Here is a 23,150-nt window from a genome sequence, read left to right as displayed (position 1 = left end):
AATCATTGAAGGGCATTTTTCTACAAATACCAACATGAAAATAAACATTACACCAAAAAGTGCATTTTAGGTCCTTCATACTGCACGCCTTCCGATTACTTTTAAGAGATAACTCTACAGAAACATACCTCCTCTGCCCTGTTCCCCATTTCACCCCAACGTCCATGACATGCTTCTTCGCCTGTTTTGTTATTGGCAGAAATAATATTATGAACATGCGTTCAGTCTACGTAATTATAATTCCTTTCTTGTGTTACTGTTCTCTAGTTAAAACAAGCTAATAGGGCGGAGCCCGAGAAACATCCTCATTGAACAAATCTTTTATCCAGATAAAAGATTGAGGTACTATAAAATTACTCGTATAATCACTAAATACCCACAAATGTTGAGGCAGCGACGCCTTATAAACACAAACTGTTATCACGCAATTCATCCTCACTGACGTTTAGACAAAGTTTACCTGGATTCCGCTACGGGCGAGATTACTGGCTCAGTCACACTTCCGTCTGCTTCCCCGCGTTTAGAACAACACCGGCGGATTATAGCGCCCTCCGTGCCGCGCAGTTTGTTTTCAATTAAAACAAATGACGGTTATTCACAAGCATTGCAGGTTGGCTTTTTCCAACTGCTTAATGTTTTTATTAAACAAGATTTTGTAGTAACAACTATAAGCATATTTCAAGACTAGTAAAGGTTGTGACGTACATTATCCTCACATCGAGTATATTGTTTCCGAATGTGCTGCTGCAGGAATTCATTACAGTTCGAAGTCGCCAGACACTGCAGCATCTGTTTTTATCCGAACGCCTTATCCCACATCTCTGGACGCCAGCCAGATGGGCCGGGCGAACATTAAGTAGATCTCCGTATTTTAGTTCACGATAATATGTAGTCTGCAAGTTGATCGAATAGCTGCACGGACTGCCCACGAAAATACACCATTGGAGATTAAGAATACACTTATTTCTGCAAACGTAGTATGGACACTAACACAATGAGTATTGTTGAACTTACAATTGATGTTACGTGTAATTGTATTGGCATCACCTCAAAACTTCAGAAGTGAGAAAAGTTATTTAATACTGTTAGAACTGGGCCAATAACTAATTCCTACTGCACGAGCATCCTGTAGTGTTTAGATTTATCTCGACTCACTAATGGCACTTTACCCTACAACCTATTGATCCAGTTTACTGTACGTACTGGTCAGTTACTGTACTCAGCAATAATTACATCATTACGTTGTTTACTTATTACTTGCAAAAAAATCACAACTGTCATTGCACTTTAAAAGTTTAACCTCCACAGATTCCTTGACATTGAATGTATCCATTGTAACTGCAAAGTAAAACAAGATGTAACATTTTGTAGTAGGTGCTACAGCTGCATTAATATAGTTTTCATTTTCACAATTAATTATTATCTATTAAAAATTTACAGTCTAAAGACATCCAAATATAAACGTGGTTTTACAACTATTAACATTCACTCATGGATAACGTTGATTGCTAAGAGAAAAAAGTACAATGAAATAAGGTTTGAAGCGATTGTTCTGACAAAATATTACCACTATATCAGGAACAATGTAAAATTTTAAAAATTAATTCCATTAACGGAGAGGTCAGAACTGAGATCTCTGGGGCCTGACAGCACGCATCACGTGTATGCGTGTTCCCCACACACCCCTGGGGCACCGAGCACCGCCTCTGATCAGTCTGAACACGCACTCCCTCCCTTCACAACCAGATTTGCATTACTGTAATTATCTCTGTTCTCTGTTTTAAATAATATTAGAGATTTACTGGATAGTTATATTATGTATATATCCAGTTATTTAATGTATTATGTACACATCTGTTACCTATATTATTTAAAATATAGTTATATAAACACGAGCAGTTATAAGTTTGAGAGAAGAATGGGGTAAATGCACACAAATGGACACATGGATGTTTCTATTGCGTCTCTTTAACAATAGAAATTTTTGCGTTAAAAATGTTTTTGTTATGCATACATATATTCTATAACTTTGCAGCTATAGATCACTGAAGTGTGTGGGTTGACTGTATCATATCAGTGGTCTTCAGTATTAAGACAAAATTCCACTTTTTAAAATCTCTAAACACGTTGACTGCGGCAGACGCCATAGTGCACGCTCTGGGGTGTTAGACTACTTCAGATCACTCGGTACAGAACCGTAGTGAAGGAGTTACCTACATGTGTCATAGATAGACTGTGATTGTACAATAATTTCCAATGTTTTTCTCGTTTGGACAATCCTTTATTTCGTAATTATTTCACCTTTCATTGATTGGTAAAATTCTATTAAGAAAAGAGATTACATATTTTTAATTTCTAAAGAATATTTTTATATTTTATATGCCATATCATAAAACTAATCTTTTGCAAAAACTTCTACAATCGTAAATAAATAACTGTAAAATCTTCTTTTCTTAATAATATTATGTATCGACCGTAACCTCTTGAATATATAATTAAAATGTATCATTTAAATATGTTCTAGAGGTTAGGATCGGGCCATATTTTTAGAATCACTAAGTAGACTACGATAGGGCGTTATTTCTATGAACTATGTACACTGTACAGGTACTGGTAGTGACTGACCTGCGAGGCGGCCGTACCGTTGAAACATGCGCTCCACGTCTGTCTTGCTACACTGGAACGTGTTGAGGTTACCCACAAACACCCTGGAGTTGACGGCTTGTGGGTCCTGAGAGTTGGTCTGGTTACCCACCTTGCTCATCTTCATTATTCCCTGCAACAGTGATGTTACAACAATCAGACGTATCAAACGTAAACTTGTGTCCTGTACCATGTTCTAGAAGCCTAGCGTGCAGTACGTGTTGAGGTTACCCACAAACACCCTGGAGTTGACGGCTTGTGGGTCCTGAGAGTTGGTCTGGTTACCCACCTTGCTCATCTTCATTATTCCCTGCAACAGTGATGTTACAACAATCAGACGTATCAAACGTAAACTTGTGTCCTGTACCATGTTCTAGAAGCCTAGCGTGCAGTACAGTGAGTGTACAATAAACGTTACGGTCCTTGCATTGAGTCTTTACAAGTGAACTGCATTACATTATCTTCAGTCTCTCTTAAATTTTAATTATTCTTGAGGAAATTAAAATGGAATTTTAGTTTGTTAAAAAAAGTTTGGACTCTATGATGTTAGACTTCAACTCACCAAACTTCTTCTAACAACTTTAATGATTTAAAATTAAGACTCAAGAATTTTAACTTTGAATAGTTGATCGTATCCCTAAACCCAACAAAACCTTTAAGTTAATACACATTTATTCCTTTTATTGTTACCTACATAACTTGAATTGTTGAGCTACGAACTGGCTCGAGTCACTACGGAGAGCGCGCGCTACCTTCACTAAAGTTGCAATGTTTTTCACTTGATTGGTAAATCATAAGGCGTTGGATTTCTATTGGCATTGTCTAAAGTTATTTTCGTATGATATCAGAAAAACAATAACTTTGAGTTTATTTAAATCAAAATTGTTAACTGACCGCCACTTTGAAATGAATAGATATAACAAATTTACTAAACCTTTTTATTTTTTAGGTAGATATTATTAATGTTAATAACCTATGAAAAGGCCTATTAGAAAAACGAATAATAAAACATTTTCAATTTAAAATGGATACAGTCTTAAAATAATAGGTACATTGAATTAAAAAAACTAAACAATCTCAAATGAAATTAAAAGGTTCAAATTAATTCAAAAATCTCATAAAAATTCAAAACAGTTGGGAAAATTTATAAAATCAGGATGTACAAAGTAAAATAAAGTAAATGTGGTAAGTATTATATGGAAAAATAGAAAACGTTCTATATAAATTTAATATTGATAAAATTTAAGATAGTTTGTTCACGTTTATACTCATTCAACTTATCTGGCTGGGGGGCTAACTATTTTTTAGTTTCTTCTTCATCTAAACTGGCATCATATTTACACCTAACACAAGTAAATTTACAATACGCCATCATTGTTTGTGACGTTTAATGACAATAATACAATACTTGTAATACTTGTGAAGTATTCAAGATCCTTAATTCAATCACTTCTGTATAAATAAGGAAAAGTAAACTGTTATAGAAGGGAAAAGGCCGACAAAGTTGTGAAAATCTCAGAAGATTACTAAAAGCTTACAAAGAGTTTATTAAAGTGAAGCAGTCGTCACGGCTCTGTGTGACTGCGTTAAATGCTTTAATAGGATTTGTTAAGACGGCATTAAAACAGGCCTGTCTACTTGTAATAATTCCTTTACTACACAAAGTCTCTTTTAAATATCTTTCTCGTTTCAAATACGTTCCACATCATTTTCATACATTAGAAGTAGTCTAATTACGTAATATTTAGACCAACAAAACAAAAACTATTTAAAATACTATTATGTAGGTACTGAAATAACGCTTTAATTTCACTTCAGTCTCATTTTTCATGTTGATTTACCACGACGGTTTTATGTTATTGTTAAAACCAAGATTTTAAAATGTCGTGATGTTCGTGGAGATATATTTCCTTTTCCTATTAGAAATTATAACAGTACCTGCGAGAGGAGTTGGGTTTGATTCCTTTCTAGTTGTCACAACTAATGTAATGTGCACAATGAATGACATGAGAGTTGTCGAAGTTTCCACCACCCCTATAACTTGTAAGTGAAAGAATAGTACGTTTCTTAAAATAGTTTTGATGTATTTAAATTATAATCCCCATTTGTTTGTATTCTATCACTCGAGAGCTTGAGATATTTCATTTCTGTCTGTCTATCTGAATGTCTGTCCGCACGATATCTCGAAAACGCACTAACCTATAGACTTGAAAGTTTGCACAAAGCTTCATTTCTGTGTGAGGAACACTCATTTTGATGATGGTTTATGTCACTTCACAGGATTTGGCTGAACTTAATGCATTTTTTTACATTGGTCTTATGGGTAACCATTATGGCAACGAGAATATAGCAGCATAAAAAATTTGTAAACAAAATAAGAACAATTATTTAAGCTTTCAAATATAAAATTTTTATTCATAGAGGTAAAATATAAAATAAAAAAAAAATGGTGACAAGGTTTTGTTTCAACGAACTCTTGCGTTTTAGTACCCTTCCAAACTCACCAAACTTTTATTATTTGAGCACTGCTATGAAACTTAACGAAGAAACATTTTAATGTATCATGCGGCAATATATCCCTAGAAGGATTTTATCTGTAAAATTGTAATTTTGCATGAAATTTCTTTTCTATACACACGAGAATTAATTCTATGGTGGTTCATATGTAACCATGAAATCGGGTTGAGTGTTACTGAAGCCTATCAATCAGAAGGCTGACACAGTTACCCTTTTGTATGTTGAGGGATGAAAAATATCTTGTATGATACCGGAATGTCTACCTGTCTGTTCACACACATTCACATCTCAAGAATGAAATGAGCTATAGATTGGAAATTTTGAATGCAACCTTAGCGAAGCTTGTTTTGCGACAAGTGGTGTGTTGTACTACATATTGAATTATTAATAAAATGTGTTTTTCATTAACAAAATCTGGAAAATAATGATATTCAATAATAATTCAATGATTGTATTATAGTAAAAAAAAACAGTTTTGAACCGTCTAAACTCATGATGACGCTGTGAGTTTTTGACACCTCAAAAGGCAAAGACCAACGTAGTGTGAAACACAGTCAGTGATGTATTTATCAGCAACTACGCGAGATGAAGGGGGAAGGGTAATTGTTGAAGGTGGTTTGGTACAAAGAAAGGTAGACAGTGGCGGTATTTTGTATCGCAGTTATCTCGGGCCAGTGGCCTCTTTGTGTCCCATGATAGGCTGCCACTCGCAGCGCTTCACCAACTTTACCTCAACAGCCTGCCTTCACTCGGTAAACTTGCAGCAGAGCTTGCAGCGTTTTACCTCCTCAATACCATTTCTAAATTAATGTTTTTACATGTTTATGTTCTACAAATGGTTTATGTTAACCGTTAAAAACTAGAAACAGTGTACGAATTACAAAATGTGTTAAATGAAGAATTGGTATTCAAATAATACCTTGCCCTTCAAACGAATTAATAAAATCACTATAACAGCTGTTTCAGTAAACGATTAATTTTTCAGTTATGACTAATAAATCCTCAAAAAGTAGTACTTAGAAACAGTTTCTGTTACTGGCTTCCCCCGCCCCTTGCTTGGCTTATAAACTTATTTGTTATCACTCGTAACTTGGTTAAAAAATAAGCCATAGAGTACACATGTCAAATTTGGATAATATATAACCTTAAACAACAAATCTAGACCAGTCTCCCTCCTTCAAGATTTTTACTGAACCCATCATAGATTTTCTCTCATTTTGATAATATTTCATTGAAATCAGGCTTCGCTCTTAGGACTAACATAACAAATCAACATATTAACTTTAATGAAAATCACTTCAATATCTAGACCAAAACTTTTCATAGGGTTTCACCCATTTGGTTGAATAATTAACTTATGTGTTTATATTACCAATAAAAAGGTATTTTCCTATCTCAACAACAATCGGACAGGAAATACGCCTCTTAAGGACTTAAATGTCATAAATTACCACGAAAACATAAAGGAAACATGAATGGACTAAATTTATGTATTTAACAAAAACCCCTGAATTCCTTATTAAAGAAGTTAACTAACATAAACGTAAAATGTCTAACAATACCTAAAATTCAAATATATATTAGCTTTGTGATATAATTTTGTTAAGACGAATAATGTTTGAGGAACAGGCAGTCTTCACGCTAAGCCGCAACAGCTGCTGGTATCAAGTAGGATTACACTGAGCCAGATGTGATAATGATTCTTTATTGTACCCATCGCTTCCAATAGAGGATACTCGACTTCATCTGACATGGATATTCATCAGTTATCACAAAAAGTTAATGAATATTTGTGGTTCCTCTGGTCTAACTTTACGGTTTGATATGTTGTTAAAAAAGTAAAACAGACCGTCAAGTACAGTTCAAAAACATCAAGAATTACAGTATAAGGACTATGAGTTAACAACAAATGATCCTCATCATGTAGACTATAACGAAACCTATTATAATCTAGTGGCTATTATATCGTTTTATGTATAATGTACGCCATTCTATCACATCCAACCTCCTTGTCATTTAGTATTTTGACAGGGATAGGTTAAACTTTTAGAGAATGAGATGAAATGCCGTGTTACCTCTCTTTGAAGTAACATGCTCTTGTAAGCATATTTTAAACACATTTCGCAGACGCTTGTCTGACAGATCCTTTTTGTGTCTCAGAAGAGGAGCCTTTTCACAGTAATGTAATATTGTAAAGTAACAGGATACGGTTTGTGTAAGCAGCCGTTTGCTAACTTTCTTTCCTCTTAATATTTCTCTTCATCTTCCTCGTTTTAATTTTAAAATAAACAGCTGTAAACTGACAATTAGGTTTTAGAAAACTGTTTAATACACATTTTTACGAGTTTTCTGTTTTATTAGTTTTAATTAATTCCGTTTTCCATAAAAATTAATCATGAAAAGTGATTTATGATTATCATAAAAACCGTATCTTCTGTATACAAATTATGGTAACTTTCTTACTCATGGATGGGGGAGTAAATTATATATTCCAACTAAATTATATGCGTTGCATTTTTCACTTCCCTAATATGAAAATCAAACTTTACTTTCATATGAAATATAACTACTACTTCAATTTCACACAGACTGTTTTACAAACAGCTTAACAGGAATAAAATCTAATTTCTAAGCACTTATTTTATGTTCGGCATAACTTTGATAAATCTAAACTAATCGGCGTTATTTTAGCCATTTATATTGTTAAGGAAAACTCGTATGTTTCGAGCATTCTTTTTTATTTATTTACATTCCATCCCAGTTCTGGAAAATAAGTTTAAATAATTATATTCTTTTCGGTGAAAGTTTTGTGAGGATATATTAAAATCATACTTTACAAGAAGAAATACTAAAACTATTTGATCTTTAGAGGATAAAAACACATTTCTAATCAACAAATATAATTTTTACCGAGTATTTTCTTCACAATTAATAAGTAATTACAACCTATCTAGTTTTTCATATTTTGAGTAATATTCATTTTTATCTTTTTCTGTGGTTACCGGAGTTATATTGTTTTAATTGTGAAATATTTACATGTCAGAGTAATAAATACGCACAACGTAGTTATGGTGAGAAGGGTTGATTCAATTTGGAATGTTGAATTTAGTTCCAGTTCACCTTCCGCTTAGGGCAGCGTCCAAAATCTCAAACTGTCACAGACTTGACTCCTGGAGTCTGCAGCCATGTTTGCCTGATGAGATCCAAAAAGAGTCAACGACGTAGAAGCTCAAATGGACTCTTTGCATAGTTTCGACAACAGAGACACCTAGATTGCAAAATCAACTGTAATCTAGGTGAAGCGGTGTTATCATTATCTTATCAGGTGCACAGTTGAGTACAATGTTTTAGACATGATCTCGAAGCACGACTAAGCGACCGAGTACTCTACACATAACGATTTTATTTATAAAAGATAGAAACACGGGAGGCCATGATGTTAAAAACAACGCATTTGTTCTCGTCTCTAAATCAAAGAAAATTATTCAGTGTTTTCCTTGGTATAAATACTCTTATAATACAAACTTTAAATGTATAAGATACCATATTTATATGATGAATTCATGTCTGTACCATACTGTAACCTAACTATAGCTGTAAACGTGTAAAATAAGAACTACAAAGGTATTGATTAAGTACTTTTAGGACACGCTAATGCTGTAGCGAAAAACGCGAAAGAGTGAACGTAGCCTAAATGTTTTATAGTATTTATATTCGATTGGAGAATTTTTCATTTGATTCCATTTTTCAGAGATAAGCATTTCAATATACGAGTACATGAAATTTCTTAGATTACTTCGGTACCAAAAAAGTTGGGTGGCTAAAAATTGCAGGTTATTAAAAGTTGTTTACGAGTCGTGTACTAGACTATTAAGCGTAGCCCACGGTCTATAAAATATTTTCTTTTTCTGAATGAACAAGTATAATACAAATCTTAAGTAGCGATAACAAGACAACATATCGACGATGGCCGAGACTATTGACAAGAGGCGGCTGTGGAGGCGCCGGTCGCGGCGTGGCGCGTCGACGTGCCGGCAGTTATCGCCTTTTACACCCCACATTCCACCACAGCAGCATAATGAAGGAATTGTTACCCCATTCCACTTAAATTACGCAATTTGTCTCCCCTTATCTAAATTAAATTTTCCTTACCTTAAACGGCACTTGTTTAAACGTGAGAAGAATTCGTTAAGATTAAAACCGCCGTTTGTAACTCGCGCTGTACATTTAAGGGATAGAACACTGAAAGGTGTAAAAGAATTTGCTTTCCATCTTGTTTTGTTTGGATGGGCCTTGTTCTGGGCCATATTTAGTAATTCAACATCTCAGTCTTGTACGACAAATAAAACCGTTTATAAATATTTAGTAACTTTAGTGAATTTTGTAAAAACAGTATGGTTATGGTGACAGAAATTTTGATTTATCAAACAAAGAAACAAAAACCTTACCCATATACAAAATGCTTATATTGATGAAAATGTAAAATATTTAATAAATAACATTAATAGGTAATACGCCATTGTTTCCTTCTAGTTAATTATTGCTACAGTAATAAATTATAATAAATGAACTACATTTATAAATTACGGTTCATGCTTTAGAAATCACGATAATTTAGTGTAATTATTTTTATCCATAAACCATTACGTGGCACTGTAAGATTAACTTTACAATAGTTACGATACTATTATTAACACTACTCGAGTCCCTTAGAAGAATTTCTTCAAATTATAGAGACCTGTAAATTGTGATTTAACAAGAATTAAAAGTGAATGAAGAAGCATGCCAGCGAATACATGTATGTACGTAAATAATTCATATAACAATAAATCATACTGAAGAATTGATAGATTATAGTAATTGTTTGGTAAATAATAAAACACTACATTATAGTTTAAGAAAGAATTCAAACAAAGAAAATAAAATAAAAAATAATGTAAGAATGTACCATAATGTGTGATAATTAAAATTAGTTTACTAATTATGAAGAGATTGTTATTAAATATAGTGCAATTGAAGTTTTTTTATGGATCAACTATGTTAATTAACATGTATTATACTGAGCGGCGTAATGTTGAAATTAAAATAGTCCTATTAAAATCAAATTCCTATGCAAGTGCTACATTTTAATTTTAATCTGGTAATTTCTTTTTTAATGCAAACATGAGTTTTTAATGCTTTTAGCCAAGGTTTGAAATATAAAATATACTATATTACCAACCGAAACACGAGAAGCATGAAAAGGAAATATAAATGATTATTATTTTTTCAAGCTATGAGATGGAGAATAAATGTACAGCCCCATGTTTTCACATGTATGTCAGCAGAGTAAGCCCGTCTACAGGTATGGGGGTAATGTCCAATCTTGCCTCAGCACCGCTTGTTGTGAACCTGCTGATCACACGGGCTGTTATACTTGACGGCCCTTTATACAAGAAACTGCAAATTGTCTCGGTTGTGTACATTGGTTTAGAGATTGGCTTCGTTCATCCATTCATATGGAGGTTAGTGGTTTTCTGCCACTTTAGGCAGAAGCATTAATTGTAACGGACAAAAACGTATTATTATTACTTCAGGTGTCAAAATATGTTTAGGTGTGGCCTTTTGAAATTTCTGTCTACGTAACGAGTATAATAGTTCATTAATTCATAGTAATTTGATATTCTTGATACATTAGATGGTTTTATTGTAAATATTATTGTGTCTAAAACAATATTATTACGATATAGCTCGTAGTTGCTAAATAAACACAATATACGTAAGAAAAAATGACATACTTATATTTGAGTTTCATAGCTTTAATTTGAAAAGCATTACCGTAAACACAAACTTTGATAAACACATTTGCCTCTGTGTATGCACGCACGGTGTGACATACAGTCTACGCTTTCAGCTGGACCATTACAATCGTAACGGTCTATGTGTTTTAATAGTAAAATCTTCTATTAATAACCTGTATTTAATATTAAGATTTATTTCTGTCTGACAAATCAGGATAATGTATTTATTTTCGTTATTGGTAGAGCCCCATTGATTATCTAGTGACCTTGAATAAAGGTCACCATCGTGGACTACCACGTGGAATTATCCTGTTAGAGCCCTACCAATGATAAAAGTATTTTCCATCAACACCTGTCTGGAAGTGGTATTAGTAAACAGTTATTAAAAAAAGCAATGTATTGCTAAGATAATGTCCCAACGTTAAAACATAAAAATCCCGATCATTACAGAAACGTTTAATGCTCCTGGCGTAAAAGTCATAATACATACTTCTTTAAATTATTTATTCATTGAGACGTGCAATAGTATTAAATAGTATTTAATTTTTATAATACTCATTTTATTATTTTGAATTAATATGAAAACGGTAATAATAAGACAACTTTAACTATTTTAAACTTTTATCAGGGAATTCATGAGCACAAACGATCTACTCTCCGTGAATCCCGATCTTTTTAAGATTCCATTCTATCCTAAACAGAAGCTAACAAGGTTTCACCAAACTTGTTTCCAGAAATTGCATCAAGGAAATGGAATCGGTTGTAACTACATGAAAAAGGGATTATGTTACTTTCCTTTTAATAGCCAATAGTAAAGACCTCCTCTGAAAAATATTATTTTTATATTTAATTTCTAATACAATATTGCACAAGCTAATAGATGCATCTTTGTTCAACAGTCTATAAAGTTTTAGTCTCCCAAGCTGAGAGAAAGTATTTCATGGCAAACACCATGTTGATTGCGTAATGCAAGTAGAGAACTGCTTCTAATGAACTTATTTATTTAATTTACCTCCGTAATAAATAACCAATATAATACTAATTGTAAAATACGTATTATCAATTTGAAATGAGTCAATTAAATCAGACAAGAAAAACGTGAAGACGACAACAGTTATATTATTCACAAATTATAAAACAATAATGATAGTATTGCAGTAGAAATAACACAATAGTCCATTTAATAGTCCACAGAAGTTAAATTAACAATGGAATTCATCTAGTTTATTTCTGAGGTTAGACCTATAAACAATGTACTAACCAACACTTCCAGTACAAGCAAAAAAAAGTACAGAAATTGGCGCTTTTCAACCACACAGCACTTTGAAAACATAACTCGAAAATTTGTGATCCGATTAAGACCAGATTGTTATAAAATATAGGTAAAAATGCCTTGCTTTTGTACATGTAATTTTTAAAATTGTTTTATTTTTATGAACTTTTATTCTTGACCATATAATTTAAAAACATTGGTGTTCGTCTCATTATGGCGCTCTAAAAGTCATTATCTTGGTCGTGTAATTTTGTAACCACTATTTAAAACGTATAATTTTTAACACCGATTTAATTGATAATTGATCTACAAAAGCAAGATAATTTGTTTAAACAGTGCAAATTGACTCCCTGCTCGCGACTTCTTCGAGTACTTACGCACTATTTAGAATATCAGACTTACGATAAAAATGTAAGATACAAGGTGGTTGATTATGTGTTATTACACATAACATTATACTTATTTCAACTTGTTTTTAACGTAACATTATGGTCTAAACACATTTAAAATGGTACTCTATGTTTTCGAATTTAACACATACTTTAGTAAACAAATTTACTATTACCAAGGCTGTTTGTATTTATATTGATATTATTTTGTGTAGGCGTAGTGGCTATTATTTATTAAAGTGATTTCTCAAACTGGTTACAAAAACGTATCAAGCTTATTTATAACATGACTAGTAATTATTCGCGGCTTCGCACGCTATTTCATAAGTTTTATACCTCTATGAATACTTCTGGTTCTAGTGAATTATATTTTCGACGGCATTGTTGAGTTTGCCTCCTTGCCACGATAAAAAAATGTTACAAATGGTATATTCATTGTTATTGTGTTTTACTTCGTTCTTAGTTTATTTTGTTCCATAGTTGATTTTGCCATGTTTTCTAATCAAACAGAATATATATTAGAGATCAATGAAGCCTACTTCTGTCGAAAGGCAACTAAGATGGAGTTTACAATAGTCTTTAAATTTGTAGTAAAAGTTTAGAGGTAAATTTGTCTTTTGTATCTAATACTTAATATTTGCTAAATATTTACTAAATATTTATATTTAATACTTTAGAACATTTAGAGCTGGAATTAGTACTTTAGCTCAAAAGCACAGTGCAGCAAACTTTCATCTAGTATAGTTAGTGCCGACTAATTTAAAGGGAGTCAAAGAATCAAATTCTGACAACCTTACGTTTTAGGATATTTTCTAAAGTAAATGAGTACTTACGTAATCGCTGAAGTATAAAAACGGTGTGAAAACTAATAGTTACTCCTTAGAGAATTTACGCGCTATAAATGTAAACAAATGAAAAATCGTGGTTAAATTAATTATATGTCACATGATTGTCCTGTCATAAAACAATGTTCACACAGTTCAGTTGATTATTTTTGACCAACCTTTTCAATAAATATTTCATAACTTTCGGAACCAAGGCAGGATTTTTCGCCACTTTAAAGGCCAGTGGGAAGTAGTCCGTAGGTATTTTTGAAATAATAATAGACCTATATTCATACCACCATGACCTTAAGAGTGTCCATGAAAAACTTCAGTACAATCGGTAGAATAGTTTTGCCGCGAAAGAAAAATATACAAACAGAGTCACATTCGCATTTATAATATTATTAGGATTTGATATATGTCAATAATCTTGACAAACTGCTCTCACCTAAACAGAATGTTTCTATCATTACTTCGTAAGAACCGTTTTGTATGGAATATTGTTCAGATATCATGAATCTACAAATAACTCGGCTGGAATAGAAAAGTAGTCTACGATGCACAGGTGAGAAATGAAAAGGGAAGAATGAAAATGTAATAGTTGAGTGGAATTTGGAGTTGGAATGAAAATATAAAAGCCACAAGTGAACCCCGAGATTGTGAGTCAGGACCCGTGGGAGATGTAGAGTCACTCCCGCAGCTAACATCTCCTACTGCTGGTTCTGTAGCTACTTTGTGTGTAGTTTATCAACCGAGATTAAGTAATTGGATATTGTTAGTTGATAATTTTACCAGTTGTAATGAGTCGCCTTTAATCATACTTATAGAGGACATATGACTACAACCAATACGCACACCCTAGGTCAGTGAAAGTTACGTTTTTGGTCCTTTTTCATTTGGTACTTATCGGAAAACACGTTATTTAAATATTTTCAAATAGCGTTAGAATTCTGCCACCTAAATCTCCATAGAAAAATGTGTTAAGTTCGTTTTGGTAGGGATTAAACTATTGAAAGAATGCATCTTTTAAAATAATAAAGTATAATTAAATTATACAATACCAAATTTAATCTAAATATTTTTATCTAGCTTATTTACAAAGTATACTCATGTATACAACTCATGTCACAAGTCTAAAGGAGAGGTTTAATCTGTGATGCCCAGGAAACAGCCCGTCCTGCCAGCGGTTTCCTGTCTCCTGTCACACATCCGGTCTCAGCTCCGACTCACTATTTTATTTTATAATTATAAGTGTAAACATATACTCATGTATATGTTTAAAGTTTGAAGGTGCGGTTTAATCTATGATGCCCAGGAAACAGTCCGTCCTGCCAGCGGTTTCCTGCCTCCTGTCACACATCCGGTCTCAGCTCCGTCTCATCTTTGGTTGGATACATCCCCACCATCTCTCCCTACTGTCAATTCATCGGTTTAAATGTATATTTTTTTATTTAGGGGAAATTTCTTTCTACGATTTGTAAACTGCAAAATAATATTTTCTAGTATGTAACCTGACATTTCACGAGAAAATTTGAGTAATTACTTTTCTTTAAATGTTTTTAATGTGTCCGTGAACGTAAACGAGCGAATAAATAACCTTATACTTTAATAAATAAAGAATACTTGATAACTGAATCCAAAGCACCATAGCCTTCAAAGAATGTTACTGATGATCCTTATCCATGAGAATCATAAATAACAGCTAAAGCTAAAAGGTTGATTGTTTCATCCGTAGCTGATATAATGAGGTGAGTAAGAACACCTCTAATAACTAGGTGTAGTAGCACCATATCTTATGTTTAATCTCAAATCTTTAGTAAATTTGGAGAATTGCATGGCCCGTTATAGCATGATTTGACTAAAAAAATGTACCACCCTGTGGCATTCCTACTAATAGCTCTTAGAGTCTACTATCCAATCAAGCAAGTGTATAGCATCGTTATTATACAACAATGTAAACTAAAAGCATCGCATTTTATTAGAAAACTAAAATATTTACTAAATATGAGCGGTACTATGGGTATATGCGTGATATGGCACGCAACCAGCTAATACTTGTAATATAATGGTGTTTCATGTAACAATAGTGATCATTGTAAATTAAGAGTTGTATTTTCATTACATTGTATCTATAACAATAAATTTTAAACTAAAGTAGTGTATTCAGTGCTGTTTCTGTTACGTTTAAGAATGAGAATTTTGTGACAAAAACAGAACTAGAGTAAGGAGAATGAAAATTTAATAGCTGAGTTGAATTGGGAGTTAGAATGAAAATGTAAAGCCGCAAGTGAACCCCGAGATTGTGAGTCAGACCCCTTGGGACAAATGGAAAAACCCGCACTGCACTGTACAACGTATAATACTGCTCTTAGATCATCAGACAGATAGCGTCTTACTCCAGGAATGTTGTGCTATTTTGTTACATTCAGAGTAACACCCAATCTCATTAACAGTTATAGCAGGTAATAAGTTTAAATATTGAAACTTCCAAACGATTTTGAACTTATTTTTTAACAAACATATCTCTTTAACAATCGTTTACTTTTAATTTGGTTTTATACAGCGTCATTTCATGAAGGTAGTGAACCTTCAAATGTAGCAGTTTTAGTTGCCTTACACACGATGTAAATTAAGTAGATTACTCAATGAATTAGTTATTTTATTTCAATGACAACATGGACTATGAAATTCAAAGAAAACATATAGTGCAAACATGTGTTCTCATGAACTGAGTAAGAAAGCCAAAATGAGGATAAGAACTACAATTAAATTGTCCAGATGATAACGAACTGAACGTTAGACAAAAGATTAAAATAATTTATACTGAGAATAACGAATTGGGAAATATGTGTTGTAAAACGGATGGATGAATAAAAAATAGATCTAGATAAAACCAAATAAAACAAGAAAGTACGGAGATTCTGTGTGCCACTCAAATCCGTAAAATAAGGAAGTAAAAAGTTTAAACCAAAGTAAATATTTTAAAAATTCATTAATTCTCAGTTTACTACATTTTTCATTTGGTAATATAGTTGAAATCTGGTTATTCCAGGCACGTGTACCAACCAAATATTTTAAATGTTCTGGGTAAGACAAAGATTTATTTAAATAAATATAACTTAATTTGACAATAAATTTTAAATATATTAAATAAAAACAAAATTATAATGGAATATGTATAGTTTGCTTACGATTTATTTTGAAAATTAATAATTATGTAAGGAAAACTGTGAGATAAGTATTTCCGCAATATACCAAAGAAAAAAAACATTTTATTTATTAATTTCAAATATTTTATATAAATATATTTGATCAATAAAATAAATACATCCATACCGTACTGTTACTTTGTATATTTCTGAAAATTAATATAAAAACATTATTGGAACATTACAATATCTTTCACAAATTTAAGTGGTAAATTTCACTAAAAACATCTACACTTTATGACACTCTTGTATTTTATTTTAAAGGATAGGAGCAAATTTTTACAAAATGAGTGGCCTGTATTCCCACGAACGACGAGCTGAGTTGAATCTCGAGCGAAGATTGTTGAGGGTAAATGGAGAAGGGAAGTCTGTCGACAAGTTAACAACAGAACAGCTGTTGATCCTATAATTAGTTCAATCACCTGTCGAACACCAGATATCACGTCTCTGCTCTCACAGCATCAACAAAGGAAGGATCGTCGATCATTTCATCAACGCGGGTTAATTATTTTGCCATTAACTTGTTAATAGGCTAGTAATAAATACAATGTCGTATCAGTTTATAAATTTACTAAATGTTTCTATTGAGAGCAGTATAACAGAACATTAATTAATTGCATAAGAATTAATTTCAATCGTAATAGATAGAGGTATAAAAAAATACAAATTTAAATTCCATTGAACAAGAAGTATTAACTATGCTCTTTCGGGATTTACTTTGATATCTATGTTGGGTTCGTCACAATATTATGTTTAATAATAAATGAAACTCTGGTTGCTCATGTTTCAACGATTAGTTCTCTTTACCGCTGGGTGATTTCGGTCCCCTTATTCATATCTGAGTCAAATTTTAGAAACGTGCTGGAACAGTTTGCCTACCAGTTTATATAGTTATATAAACTGTCCACCAGAGAAAATGTTTTGGAAGCGAACTTGGGAACATGTTTAGGGCTGGTGAAGGGTTTTAGTTTTTTTTTTTTTTTAACTTTTAGAAAGTTTTAGCATCTTCCGATTGAGGCTGTTATTCTGAAGATCTTAGAAGGCCGTTAATACCATGATGCTACAGGTAGAGTCCAACAATTCCACGACAGCTATAAGGAAAGTATACTCTCTTGTATACTACTGTCTCCAAGAGTCTTACTGTCAAAGTATTGAAGGGTATGAAGGATATGGAGGATTCTAAACAACTTTCCAATCTCAATCTAACAACAACATCCATATATTGATAAAATTAATTAGAACATTTTGGCTATGTGTTCAGATGTATGTGGCGATGTGTAATTTGCTCACAAATACTTGGAAGTACTTTTTATTATATACCTACTGAATAACTAATATATATATATATATATATATATATATATATATATATATATATATATATATATATATATATATAAGATAGGCAACTTAATGTAATATAATGAACCAAACTTCTTTAAGCCAGACATTAAATGTAAATAACAATACCCCCAGTATGGTTAGTTACAAAGTAAGTCAAAATTGTAAATAGGAACCCCTAGCAAGTGACACCAAGGCTTTGTTTTTGTCAAGAAGTACATGGTAGCCATTTCGAGCATCTCATCTGATTGAAAATGAGGTGGGATTTCCTTATTTTTAACATTTCATTTCGTAACAAAATTATTCACAAGTAATGGGGATTTAAAAATAACTCATACTTTTATTAGCCACAAAATCTGATAGAGTAACATTAAAGACTTCTAGTTTTTACTATTCTTCTTCTTTGTATAATACCTTTAAAATTATGAGTCACTTGCTAGTGGTTCTTATTTAAAAATTTTGCTTATCCCCAAACTACCCTATTTGGAGGAGGGGGTCTAGAATGTTCATACATAAAAAAATTCCTCAGTTAGTTATATAAAGCTGACTGAAAGTACATCACTTCATCCCTATTCATAAGAAAGTTAATAGGGGGTTGGGACTTTTAAGACACCCGGTATATATAAACCTTACGTAATACGAATTAATGTATAAGTAATCAGTTTTTACAAGTGCAGGTCTGTACTTATAACAATATTTAATTAATCATAAAAACACAATTTTCATAAATAAAAAACTGCAATTTACATACTACAAAATCGTATTTACACAATATACTGTACTCGGAGATTGGTGTAGTTGTGTGGATGTTGTAATCAGTGATGCATACAACGTTCACTTCCTGTGCTGTGGTTTCCTGTCTCCTGTCCAACATCCGGTCTCAAGTTCATTCTATGTACACGTCATCATCTACGTTTGATGCCTCTAGCTAATCGTGATAAGATTGAGGAATATGAAAACAAAGATATATGTCTACAGACTGAAAATACATAAAACTAATTTAATAGCAAAAATGTAGTTTTTTATGTACAAAATACATTTCTTAGCCGCACAAAGTTTTGTTTAACAGTTCAATTTCAAACCCGTACAATTATTTTGAACTAAGGATTTAATTCAGTATAATATAATTTTTTTACATTTTGGAAATGTTAAATCTTATAGGTGTTTATAACAACTTTTGGTCATTTAATAAATGTTCAATGTTACGTCGTCAAACAACTAATTTGCTCGCTTATTTTCTCATTTAATAATTTTTTACATTCTAATAAGCTGTACCGTGCACAGAAGATTTTAATACGACTCATGTTTATAAGAAAATGACCATATTGTTTAAGATTTTATGAAAATTGCACTGTATGCCATCATTGATTTATGAATGAAAAGGTTTATTGTGTAGTTTTGACAATTTCTAATATACTATTATTTTTATATGTTTTTCAACCAGCAAAGGAAAAATTATTGTGTTCCTAGTAAAGAAATTGTAAATATAATAAATTATAAATTGATATCTTATAGCAATAATCAATAATGGCCGTAATGGAGATTTGAAATTAGTCACAAAATAAAGGATAAAATACTTGAAGATGAAAAATCTATTTTAAATTCGCAATTATCTAGGCTACACGAATCAAATTAAATATACATTTTTGTCAAGAAATCAACTTTTTGTTGAGATTAGTACCATAATTAATTATCATTTTCATGCATTAATGGCTACCATCTTCAGTAATATAACTGAAATGACAATTAATTAACTAACGAGGCTGTAACGTTAGGGAATATCACTAAAGGAAGTATAAACGCAAGACTTTCCTTAGATCGCATTTAAAGTGTTAAGTGAAAATGAAAGAAAATTATCCACCTTATCACCACTTGGATGTTTTCACTGTCGCGTTGAATTAAACAAACACTTGCTGCTACTTCTTATCTGCCGTCTGCAGTGCGACTCCACGTTTTTATGTTTATTGCGTCTATCTAGAAACATGAATTGTTTTTGATTTTCTACTTCAAACTAATTTTCTGTTATTGTTGTAAGAATTTTACATTGGCCTCTAATTTTTTAAATGCGTACCTACGTATCAAACTCTTATTGATCTAAAGTTTCGGTATTTACCTGTACTGTTTATGATTATTTGCCAAGCGTTTGTATGCAGTACTAACAATATTTGTAAATTAATCAATCATTACTTTATATTTAGAATTGTCTTTTAAATTGTAAATTAACAAATAAACATATTTTACCTTAATTTCAGGAATCGCTATGTCCGCAATGATTACTGCCTTTGGTAAAGCCTGAAACAAAACAGTTTGGAGTTACACTTCGTATTTGTTTAGTATTATTGATAGAAAAAAGCGAGATCTAGAATTAAATGTCATGCAACCCCCCACTACAGTGTCTTATGTCCACCTCCTTTAAAACAATACCATAGCTCATGAATATCAAATTTTATGAAATTTTGGAAATCATGAAGTACATAGTCTGAAGCACCTTTTACATGCCTTAATAGTTTCACACTAAATTATCTGATTATATCTTTTTGTCAATTGCACTTATAAACTTCAATGGTCAAGGATTCATCCACGAGATCTAAAAGTGCTTAATTCAAGATGAATCTTACTTTATATACTACTTTATTTCAAAACTGCCATACGGGTTTATTTATCGTTGACAAAAACTACAAATAAACGTGTTCATATTAAACAATATTTTTCACTTCATTTTCAAAAATATATTTTAACAGAAATTTGGACAAATATTCGTACTATTTGGTAAAAAAAGGTTTTTTAAACACTTAAAAAAAAGAAAGTGAAAAAAATCTCATTTTAGGTTTTTACGTATGGTTTATTATTTATTTTAGGAAACCTAAACTTTATAATTAAAATATATTTATTACTGTGTAAATGAGATTATACAGAAATCTGTTTAAATAAATAATACTAATAGCCAAAGGAAATAGGTATATATAGTGAACTCAAGTACCATGTTGGGCACTATACAGGATGATACATTAACATAATACCATACTAACACACTTCACAAGCAAGCGTATAATTCCGCCCTTTAGAAGGACTGATGAAACAAAAAGAAATTTATTTTTATACTACAGAACAGACGCCATTTTGTTAATATTTAATAAAATAACCCAATTCTTTTTATTTTTCCCTAATCTATTCTAACCTATGTTCCAAAGTTTGTTTTCTTAGCTTAAATATTTCTACAGATAATGTTTTCTCAAAAATACAAAATGGCGTCTAGCGGGTAAACTACACATTGTCGGCTTATATTTATAGGACATTTTTTGCTTGATATGATGAAAACTACCATCCAAGGAGGTTTGTGACACTCTTTTGTGAACACTCTGTATATGCAATATGTAATTTCTTGAGTCTCCAAATATGGTATCCATTTTTAAGCTTGCGCTTAAGGACAAATTTACTCAAACTTAGTAGGTTGTTCAAACGTACATTTGCTATAAACAAATGTCAATACAGAACGATAGCGCTTCAACACTTGCCATTTCAAATTTGCGTGAGATTATTCAATAAGCTCTGTGAGAGTATTAAACGTATATACGTCTATATGTTTATACGTCTATAAACATATAATCTCAAACAATACAAATCTCGATTAAAACACCTCCTGGTGTCAAAGGCGTTTTACTCCGTTGAAGAGTTCATGTTGGGCCGCTGAGAAGAAAATATTTGAATATTATAATTGATATTGAAAGTGAAATCTCAGTTCTGATATCGAAAGCGATGTCCAAAGCCTTATTTCTGGCGTTGTAATTAGTATTATAGTTATATTTATAGTATAATACGCAAAGTATTAACAAAAATACTTTGTATTAACAAAAATACTTTGCGTATTAACAAATTCCATGCATTGTATGATTGTTTATGCAATAAAGCACATTATTATTACTATTTAAATTTAGTCAATTCCTAAGTCTTTCCCTCTTTGACTTAAACCTTTTTAACAGTCTTAAATCGAAGTTTGTTTAACGTATAAAATAGTCTTATACTGCGTGATAAATACATGAATTCACTCAAAAATTGGAACGCTTAAATACGTTACAACACACCGTAGTTGATTATCCGGATATATTTATCGTAAATGATATTACTATAACAAAAGTATAACTTAAATTGTGTACCAAACAGTTTGTATTGATTATTTTTGGGGGAAATATAGCGTTTACCGTGAATGGTGACTCTCTATCGAATTGAAAGACAGTAAGAAAGCAACGTAACCAGACGTTATCTGCACATGGGTAATAAATACAATGGTATCTGTTGACCGTGTAGGGAGCAATATTAATATTCATTGGATAGGATGACCGTCCTTAAACACAGCCCTTATCTCTACCGCACAGCCTTACACAGTCGGTTACCCTTACGGGCTACTGGCCGAATAGATGACAAAACTGATATAACAATGAGGACGAGAAACTAATCTAGGAGTACCTTGATATTTATAGTAGTGTAACAGTTATTTTTTTTTATTTTAATATTCACAGCTCTTTAAGTTACCTTCCATGTAAACAGAAAAATTAGAAACGTTTTGTCATTTTGCAATAACATTTGTTTTTTATTTAAAGTATTAGTTTGAGCCATCTTAAAATAGAGTCACTGAAGAACAGTTTCAGATAAGGAAAGAATGTTTCAGAGTTCGTACATGATTACTGAAAGAAGTACTTTTGTTGAAAAACATGTAATTTCTCAAAGTTGTATTTCATTGTGACATTAATTTTCTTGAATCATATTTCATTTGAAAATTTTATTTTATTAGGATCTTATATTACCTTATATCAGGATCTTATTTTACCTTTTTTTTAGTGTACTAGTCAGTTCTGAAAAGTAACAGTAGCCAACATACCTACTTAAACAACCATGCATCTTTAGCCGTTTATTTCGGACCTGGTTTCAAAATCGTCTAATATTACTACTTTAATAATGAAATGTAAATCTTTATTGAGTGAATTTTTATATTTTTATTTCTTCTGGAAAGGTACTTTAAGGAAGAAAGGGTCCCCAGGTTAAGTGTTAGTGTTAGAGAGGGCTTCTTAGCCCTAACTTCGCCTGGTAAAATAAGACATCTTTACTTTTTTACTTTACTTTACTTTAAGAGATGTGATTTAGAAATATTATTAGTACTAACTAAAACTTTTTAACTT

General features: G+C 31.9%; 2 protein-coding genes across 2 annotated transcripts in view; both read right to left on the bottom strand.

Annotated features, from left to right (window-relative positions):
* The window catches only part of LOC124362702, a 295,398-nt gene extending 292,626 nt beyond the window's left edge, over window positions 1–2,772 (bottom strand). Inside the window, exon 1 of the mRNA XM_046817420.1 lies at window positions 2,626–2,772. Within this exon, the coding sequence (XP_046673376.1) occupies window positions 2,626–2,770 (145 nt within the window). The 5' untranslated portion in view covers window positions 2,771–2,772. The remainder of the gene's footprint in view (window positions 1–2,625) is intronic.
* A 67-nt stretch (window positions 2,773–2,839) lies between these two features.
* Window positions 2,840–23,150, bottom strand: part of LOC124362840 — a 235,100-nt gene continuing 214,789 nt past the window's right edge. Inside the window, exons 3-4 of the mRNA XM_046817730.1 lie at window positions 20,218–20,268; window positions 2,840–2,953 (exon numbers count right to left, since the gene is read on the bottom strand). Coding sequence (XP_046673686.1) covers window positions 2,840–2,953; window positions 20,218–20,268 — 165 coding nt within the window. The remainder of the gene's footprint in view (window positions 2,954–20,217; window positions 20,269–23,150) is intronic.

The sequence above is a fragment of the Homalodisca vitripennis genome, chromosome 1 (assembly GCF_021130785.1).
Source record: "Homalodisca vitripennis isolate AUS2020 chromosome 1, UT_GWSS_2.1, whole genome shotgun sequence".
Taxonomy (NCBI): domain Eukaryota; kingdom Metazoa; phylum Arthropoda; class Insecta; order Hemiptera; family Cicadellidae; genus Homalodisca; species Homalodisca vitripennis.
Note: the sequence above shows the minus strand (reverse complement) of the source record. Positions and strands in the feature narration are given on the sequence as shown.